Source organism: Haplochromis burtoni, unplaced genomic scaffold, assembly GCF_018398535.1.
Source record: "Haplochromis burtoni strain Fernald_Lab_line unplaced genomic scaffold, NCSU_Asbu1 Contig_413, whole genome shotgun sequence".
Taxonomy (NCBI): Eukaryota; Metazoa; Chordata; class Actinopteri; order Cichliformes; family Cichlidae; genus Haplochromis; species Haplochromis burtoni.
The window spans coordinates 52,809-61,936 of NW_024582774.1; the positions used below are offsets into that span (position 1 = coordinate 52,809).

Sequence of the window (9,128 nt, forward strand, 5' to 3'; positions counted from 1 at the left end):
CAACTGTGACAGAGGAAATAGCTTCTGACCCTCCAGGTAACTGCACACAGATAAACTGAGACATATGAGAAGCATACAGTGGGTCTGTGTGATGGTTCATTGGGTAGAAACAGGCTCTAAACCAGGGCTGTTTTATACAATTACATTTGGCCCCCGAGATCATTTCATATGTCAATTATTAATGTGGGAGCCGAATCCAGCCCTGCTGAGAATCTATGCAGTGTTGGAGTTTATTTTGATGGGCACAAAACAAAACAAATAAAAGCTGCCAGCAAAACTTGCACCTATGAGCATGGACTCAGATCCACTTCAGCTTATCTGTGCTCAAAGCCATGTTTGATGTTCGTGGAAGCTCGTATTCCACGAAACCAAGTAGTATTTCCAAACTGAAGATCAAGTTTAATACAACAGAGGATATCAGAGACGGGCCACGAAATGGACATCCCAAGAAGACCAATTTCTTCACCCTGTCAGCACTTCAAGTCAATTTTATTTATATCTCAGTTACATCAACAGTTCTGTATGAGAAGGATTTTTACATTTGATTCTGGATTTAACAGAATATGGGAGAAATCTGCTCTCGTTCTAGTCCCTGTCAGTACTCTCACATTTTTGTATCAACTGACTATCAGGGAGTTTTTCAGTCCAATGTTAGATCATTATAATAGTCCAGCCCAGAAGTATTAAATGCAAAAATCAGTTTTTCAGCATCATTCTGAGACAGGAAGTTTTTCAGTTTTAATTAGAGATATTACACAAATCCAAGAAAGCAGTCCTACATAACTGTTTAACATGCACATTCAAGAAGCTCAAAAATGACTAAAAAGGTTCCTCACAGTGTTACTGGAAGCCGAAGTAATGCCATCCACATTAAGTATGTGGTTGGATACCATGTTTCTAAGATTTTTAAAGCTAAGTACAATAACCTCAGTGTTATCTGAATTTAGAAGCAGGAAATTCAATGTCATCCACATCTTTAAGACATCCCTGCAGCCTAACTAATATGGTGTGTGTCATCTCCCTTTAATAGCTAAAGCTGGGTAGCCTCATAGCAATGAATATGCTGTGCCTTCCAGTGATACTGCCTAAGGAAAGCATGCGTAATGGACAGAATTGGTACTAGCACAGAACTGAAGACCACTCCATTTACATGACCAAATTGGAGTAAATCTGTTTGCACCTACAGCATGCTCAACAGTGTTAAATATTGCACTGAGGTCTGGGAGGACAAGCAGAGATGAGCCCACTGTCAAAGGCCATACGATCATTTGTCACCTTCACTAAAGCCCACTAAACATCCATAATTAGGTAAGACAGCTGAGATCTACTTTCACGATGAGCCTCTTGAGGTTGTGGTGATCAAGTTTATCTTTCTGAAATACATAATAGAGCGTCACAATATTTTCATATTTTGAGATGCACTGCTGCAGGATTAGCACACGAGTGCCCAGAGGAAACGCATCCCAAGTATTGAGCCGACCACGAGGTTCAAAACCATCAGTGTGCCCATCGCACAGCGTCAGGTGTCAATGCAGCTGCATAGCAATGAAATGCTGTGCCTTCTAATGATGCTGCTTAAGGACAACCCCAGCACATTATCAGCTGAGTAATTCTATTGGACTTTTTTAAGCCCTTTAAAAGACACATGTAAAGTTGGCAGCTTGGAGTTTGGTGGTGGGAGCATCGTCTTCATCCAAGAGGACCTTCACATTCTCACAGATGTGGAAACCAGAAGCTTTTCCCAGGTTTGAGCAAAATGTAAGCTTTTTATTTGAGACACTGGGCAGTACAGGATATTTTATACAGACAGGAGCATTCTTAGAACTTTAACTGCAGTAAATCATGACGTGATTCATGTAGAAAACAAATGTGTAACATTTTCTCAGTCTTGGTCTTAAACACTACAGCTATCCTCCTATGTATTTTTAAAATAGTGCACTGACTGTTTTGGTGTGATTTACATCTACCATCTCTTCACCAGAGACCCTACTGAACAATGTGAACAATGACAACGAGTGAGGCATCTTTTACACACCCGAAAGCACATTACAAGCAACATCATTCATTTAAACATGTTCCCAGCATGTGTGCTCATGAGCACCACATGCTGTGTAACACCAGTCCACGTGGCTGCTGTGTCTTTGCAGGGCTCTTGTTCAACTTGTTCTGTAGTGGACCAGGGAAGGAATTCTGTACACGGTTCTGAAGAGCCCATGAGATAACGCGGCTGGTTTATGGCTAAACAAGCAGGAAGCGGCTAAGCCTCAGTTCTCCTCTTGATCTCACTGATAAGATCTGCTCTGGATATATCGACCTGCGCACAAACAGCAGAGGGGGGGGCAGCAAGATAACGTGACGTGTGTGTGAGCATTTCTTTATGTGTGTAATTACAATGACTTGGTGTGTGTGCATCATACCTCCTCTCTGGTTGCCACTACACGCAGCTTCACCACTCCATCCTTCAGCTCCTGTTCTCCCAGTATAGCCACGAGGGGGATTCCTGCTTCCTCACAGTACTGCAGCTGACTCAGCAGTTTGGGGTTCTTTTTGTACATCACCTCAGCCTACGTGCACGCACACACACACACGCACACACACACACACACACACACACACACACACACACACACACTCTTTACTGTTCCGATGTCAGCTCACCAGTACACATACAGTGGTGTGTTTGCCTCCTTCATGATTTTGATTTTTTCCTGTTTGTCACAGTTAAATGTTTCAGATCATCAAACAAATTTAAATATTAGACAAAGATGACATAAGTAAACACAAAATGCAGTTTGTAATATTTCTGTCTAACATTACATTTGTTTGATGATCTGAAACATTCACGTGTGACAAACATACAGTAAATCAGGTAGGGGGCTAACACTTTTTCACACCACCGTAGTCGATCGCTGGTCAATAGACAGCACTGACATGTGCTGTAATGCTAATGACTGGGCTGTCTTACCTGTCTGTGAAAGCTGATTTATGTGTTGTGTTTATTTATTCATTGTCAGTCTTAAAAAGCTTCCACCAGTTGTTAATAATTTCTTGATTGCATAGTTTAAAAAATATTAGTCTGTGGGGATGGAGAGCAGCTGGCCTGCTCATTAAGACAGGCTTGAACATAATGACTCCATCATAATTATGACTGCAGTATCTGGTCTGTAAGTGATGACATATCAACCCTGCTTCAGTCTTTGTTAAGGCTGTGGTGTTTTTAACATGTTTTCATGTTTTGTATCTTTCAGTGGTTCCCAAACTTTTTTTGCTGGGCTTTGTTTTACAAGAAAAATGTTCGCGCCCCCCCTCCCCGCGTGCACGCACGCACACATCCTCCAACCACACACGCCCATATTTTGCTCCATTGCAGTTTATTTCACACCTCAAACATTCAGTAAACAATTAAGCAAATACAAGTAACCTGCAATAACTTACAGGTAGTAATAAAATAAACTACTAACACCTACACGGGTATTTTTGAAAACGCAGCGTTTCGTCCACACGTAAACGGCGTTTCGAGTCACCGAAAACAGATTTTTTTAAAACCCCTGTTTTGCGTTTACGTGTGGACGAGGAATACAGAGTTCATCACGCAACGTCAAAGGTATGTGCCTTTTTCCACGTCACACTGTGGCCACGTTTTTGTTTACATGAGATGAATTGCAGAATGATAAGAGACGAAATACTGTTAATCTGACTGTCTGCAGGTTTACACACAGTTACTGTCCCTCCATTTACAAAGGCAGAGGCGTCACCGTGTGATTATTTTACGTGTAGTTGTTTTTTTTCCTGTGTAATAATATTCAACATCAATGCATTTTTCAAAAAATGCTTTTCTGTGCAAAATGGGTTTAAAAACATAAACAGCTGTGGGATCCTGTTTGTCTGTGATTTGAACCGAGGAAACAAATCGTGGCAGGATCAGCCTGATGTTATTTGTATCCCGCTGTAACTTTACTGTATAAAGAGCAAACATCTCCAACATGTCAGGAGTAGTTAGTCATTACAACAAGTGTTTGTGAACTAAAGATCAAGAATGTGGGATCCTGTTTGTCCGTGATTTGAAGAGCCCAGTGCTGCTCCCGACGCAGGGAAAACCAATCCAGGTGAAGCCAAAGGGAAGATTTGCTTCAACATATTTTCTAGTCTTTGGCTTGGAAGGAAGTTGGTTTGGAAACATATTCAGCGATGCTTCATCTCCTGCTTTGCGTTTGTGTAGGCGCCCCATCAAACACTTGTCCATGATGCTAGCAGTGTCCAAGTGTTCTTTTTTTCTTTTCATACCGCGCCCCCCCTGCAATGGCTCTGCCCCCCCACACACACACTTTGGGAACCTGTGGTTTATGTTACGCTAGCATAGCTGTGTCGCTAGCGGTCACGTAGCACATCATTATATACCAGCTAGCCCAACTTCAGTAACCCTACAAACGTCACTGCTGTTTAGTTTTCTGTCTTCATTTATGCTGGAAGTGATAGCAGAGCTGTACGTTTGAATTTATTCAGAAGTCTCTGAGTCAGAACATGCTACATCATGTCTAGGTGCAAACTAGTGAGCTAACTTCCTGCTAACTTTATTTTAACTTATTCTGTGTATCATTTCTGGCATGTCCAGTGTACAGCACTTGGTGTTCAGCTGGGAGTTGTTCTGAAAGTGCTATATAAATAAATTGTTTGCTTGCTAACTTCTAACTCCGTTAAATGTAATAACTTCTGTCTTCATGGATGCCCGGATGTTAAACTTAATTGTTACACCTGGTAAAGCAGCAACACTGATGATTAAAGATGAATATAAATAGTTTTTAACTCTCAGTGATGCCACAGTGTTCGTTTGACTTTGGGAGCTGAAGCAGAGTTTGGACACAGAAACGGCTGATGAAGTCAGACTTAAAGACCGGATAAAGCAGCCACACTGCTCCCCCTGGTGGATACACAAGGTACCCAAACTCTTAGGGTGGGGTTGTTGACGGTATCTCCCCCCTGATCTGTCCTGACACCCCCCTGCCACACACCTACCTTGATGCCAGCATTCCAGAGCTCAGAGATGAGTTGCAGTCTCTCCTCCAGCAGGTTCTTCTGAGCAGATGCCACCATGATCTGAACTTCTGTGGTGCGCACCTTCTCCGGTGAGGCCTGAACAATAAAATAATGTCACTGTTGAACTTGTGCATCATTCACAGAACAGTAAAGCTGCTCCAGCTTAAATTTTATTTCACAGATATCAGGCGAGACATTACCTCAGCCTTCTGCTCCATGATGGAGAAGATCCTTTCGATACCTATGCTGACACCCACACAGGGGACTCTCCTCCCCTTGGGGTCGAACATGCCCACCAGGCCATCGTATCGGCCCCCTCCCGCCACGCTGCCCACGCTCACACTCTCTTCTGCATTGGCGCCGTTTTGAGCTTCATTAGCGGCTGAGACTGCGCTTGCCTGAGTCAGCACTGCTTCATAGATCACTCCAGTGTAATAGTCCAGACCCCGGGCCAGACTAAGGTCAAACACCACCTAGAGAAGGCAGAATATCAAAGTCCGTATCCAGGCAGGGAAGAATGAAGAACGGAAAAACAAACAACAGAGAGACGAAACAAAAGCCCCTTTTCCATTTACCTGCTCGGATTCACTTGCCAAGGTTCACTCAACTCGGATCGACTGGTTTTCACTTACAATCCAGTACCACCTAAAGTGCGTGATTGTTGCTATAGCAACACGGCCGAGCGTCCCGTGACATAATTAGTATGCTAATGGTACCAGGTACCATGACCTAATGGAAAACCCTGAAAACCAGTAAGGGTGTGCTAGTTTTTCACAGGGTTGCATGACCAGTATAAAACCTTTTTTGTCCACATGGAAACCAGATCATTGCTATAGAGCACTCATACTGGAATCCTATACCAGAGAAATCCAAGATCAGTTTCTCACCTTGTCTGTGACATGGAAGAGCTGTAGGTACTTGAAGAGCAGTTTGATGTCTGAGAGGCCAGCGCAGGCCTGCTTACTCTGAGACATTTTATGGTCCTGAAGGAGGCGCTCAGCCAGGTCCATTCCACCTGCATTACATCCAGCACACAGTGAGTCTGTGTGTGGCACAAGCGATTCCCTTGGCATGCTCTATTTCATCATTGTGGTGGTACAAGATAAAATGTTTAATGTTGTGTTTCTGAGTCTGTGGGAGTGCAGCATAAGCTTGGACCACATTTTGTTTGATGCTGAAGAAAAAGAGCTAAAAAATGCCGCCGCTGAACAGCTGACAGTCCAGGTCATGCTGATTGTTCTACAGACATCAGCTGTGTGGATGTTGGGTACAGTCTCACCCTGCATGCTGACGTACTCCCCAATCTGGTCGGCAGCCTCCTCTGACAGGCCCTTCTCATTCACCATCTCTTTCTTCACGTCCTCCCAGGACATCTAGAGGAGGACACGGGTAAGGATTTCAATTCAACTTTATTTATATAGCACCAAACCACAACAACACGGTGCTTTATACTGTAACATAAAGACCCAACAATAATGCAGAAAAAACCAACATGAAGATGACCCTGTGTGAGCACTTGGTGACAGAAGAAGGGAAAACTCCCTTTTAACCTCAGGTAGTCCATCTCTCAGGTAGTCCATCTCTCAGGTAGTCCATCTCTCAGGTAGTCCATCTCTCAGGTAGTCCATCTCTCAGGTAGTCCATCTCCTGCGACAGTTTGTGTGTTTGACTAATGACTAATGTCAGAGTGGTGCATAAACACACGGTGAGTAAAAAGAGGTGAGAGATGGAGAAACGCTCAGCAGCCTTGTAACGAATGACCGTGAGCAGCAGGGCTGCAATCATTGCAGGCATAGACGGGACTACAGCACAGTCCACGTTTGTTATATTTACCAACATAACATGGCAGCTCTGTGGAGCACTAGTGGCGTTATACCCATCTGCTGATAAGCCACACCCTCATCATAACCTGCCAAGCACCGAAGCACTGAGCCTTGTATTTAAAGACGGTTCAACACAGAGCTCTTTGGTGACACCTGGTGCCAAAAATATGACGAGCAGCTTGAATCTTGAAGTGAAGTGCTGCATTATGATTGGCCACTCAGAGCTGAAATGACAGCTTCTGTTTAACATGATAATGTGACAGTTCAGTCTGACATCGGGCTGATGTGGTGCTTTTTACCTTCCTCGTGTAACCATGCACCATGGTGTGTTCTCCCTCTGCTTGTGACTTCTTGATGTTTTGTATTAATTAAAAAAACAAACACTATATATTAAGTACAACACGATGTTATAATAGGTTGGGAGTATGCTTGTGCAGTGAAGTCCCTGCCTCCATGTGATACGTTTAGATATACTGCAGCTGTGTTTTCTTACAAATTATTACTCTCATTATGTCGCACACTAGTTCGCCATCTGCCGCAAAAAAATCACCAATGATTCAATTCGTTATGTCTGTGAAGGTTCTCAGTCATCCAGGTCATCATAGTCAAAGGAGCTTGCAAAGAAAAGCGTCTGGACTTCTTTAAGTTGCTTGAAGACGTTTCACCTCTCATCCGAGAAGCTTCTTCAGTTCTAAGGTCAAATGGTGGAGAGTCCCAGATATAAACCCAGTGGGAGTCGCCCCCCACAGAGGGACAAAAGGACCCCCTGATGATCCTCTAATCGCCTGAGCCAAGGTGTGAAATTTGGTCCTCGCAGGTGGTGGCTCTGTGATCCCCACTATCAGCCGAGTCAGTGAGGTGTAACGGGTGTGACCAGAGGTTTCGATTGTGAAACCTGGCCCCACCTTATCATGCGAATTCCTGAGGTCAGATGGCCCAGGATGTGAGTGGGCGTTAAGGCGTCTGGGAAGGGATCTCAAAACTGGATTATAGATGGCAGAGAGTTGGTGTCGTAAACCCCCGCCTCTGTTCAAAGATGGTCGCTCACAGTGGACATAGATGGCTTCTTTCACTCCTCTTTCAAACCATCTGTCCTCTCTGTCCAAAATGTGAACATTGGCATCCTCGAAAGAGTGACCTTTGACCTTTAGATGCAGATGGACTGCTGAGTCTTGTCCTGTGGAGGTGGCTCTTCTGTGTTGTGCCATGCGCTTGTGAAGTGGCTGTTTGGTCTCTCCAATGTAGAGGTCTGAGCATTCCTCGCTGCACTGTACAGCAAACACCACATTGTTAAGTTTGTGTTTTGGCGTTTTGTCTTTCGGGTGAACCAGTTTTTGTCTGAGCGTGTTGCTGGGTCTGAAATGCACCGGGATGTCATGCTTGGAGAAAACTCTCCTGAGTTTCTCTGATACACCGGCTACATAGGGGATGACAATGTTGTTGCGTCTGTCCTTCTTATCCTCCCTTCAATTCGTCATTAACCACTGAATCGGGGGTTTGACAAATGAAGCTTCAGATGTCATCAATCACGTGACTCTTTTCAGACGACCCACGCCTCGGCACAGGGCTTCTGAAGCAGTGTGTTCGTTTTTTGGGCACGCACTGGAGCTTCAGCTTCAGACGGGACATCACTGCTACTTGTACTTAAAATCAGCACCCACAGTTCAAAATAATTGCACAAATGCAAACACACTTATCTAAACCGTGATAATCAATGACATTTGTGTGAATGGGTGGATGACTGTAAAGCGCTATACAAATACAGGCCGTTTACCATTTGTGGCTAATATCTCTTCATCTTACAGCATCTATTTCATCATACACTGAGGAGCTGCTCAAGTGCATGGAAGACAGGATTATAAATCATTCAAATGCTCTAATCAATAAATATTTGAGTTCTTGGTAAATAAATGGTAAATGGACCGGTTCTTATATAGCACTATTCTACTGACTGAGCACTCAAAGGGCTTTAAAGTGGCTGAAGAAGAATCTTTCTTGATGTGCAAATGTTTTCCTAAGTGAAGCTAGATGGTTGCAAAGACGTCTGTCAAGATCATCCTAAGAATATAATCCACCCACTGTTATCATCTTCAATGCTCTGTACCAACACAGAGCAGAGCAGCTATCTGAATGCTGCTCCAACAGAGGTCGACCATCTTGTTAATAATTTCACCTCCTCACTACGTACGACTCTGGATACTGTAGCTCCTGTGAAAACTAAGGTCTCTAATCAGAAGTACCTGACTCCGTGGTATAATTCTCAAACACGTA

General features: G+C 43.8%; 1 protein-coding gene across 2 annotated transcripts in view; it reads right to left on the reverse strand.

Moving 5' to 3' along the window:
* Window positions 1-473: 473 nt before the first annotated feature.
* Window positions 474-9,128, reverse strand: part of hars (histidyl-tRNA synthetase) — a 22,735-nt gene continuing 14,080 nt past the window's right edge. For both annotated transcript variants that reach the window (XM_005944947.2, XM_005944946.2), the window contains 6 exons: window positions 6,314-6,407; window positions 5,922-6,049; window positions 5,235-5,507; window positions 5,014-5,130; window positions 2,418-2,564; window positions 474-2,314 (listed from right to left, as the gene is read on the reverse strand). In XM_005944947.2, the coding sequence (XP_005945009.1) occupies window positions 2,258-2,314; window positions 2,418-2,564; window positions 5,014-5,130; window positions 5,235-5,507; window positions 5,922-6,049; window positions 6,314-6,407 (816 nt within the window). In that variant the 3' untranslated portion in view covers window positions 474-2,257. The remainder of the gene's footprint in view (window positions 2,315-2,417; window positions 2,565-5,013; window positions 5,131-5,234; window positions 5,508-5,921; window positions 6,050-6,313; window positions 6,408-9,128) is intronic.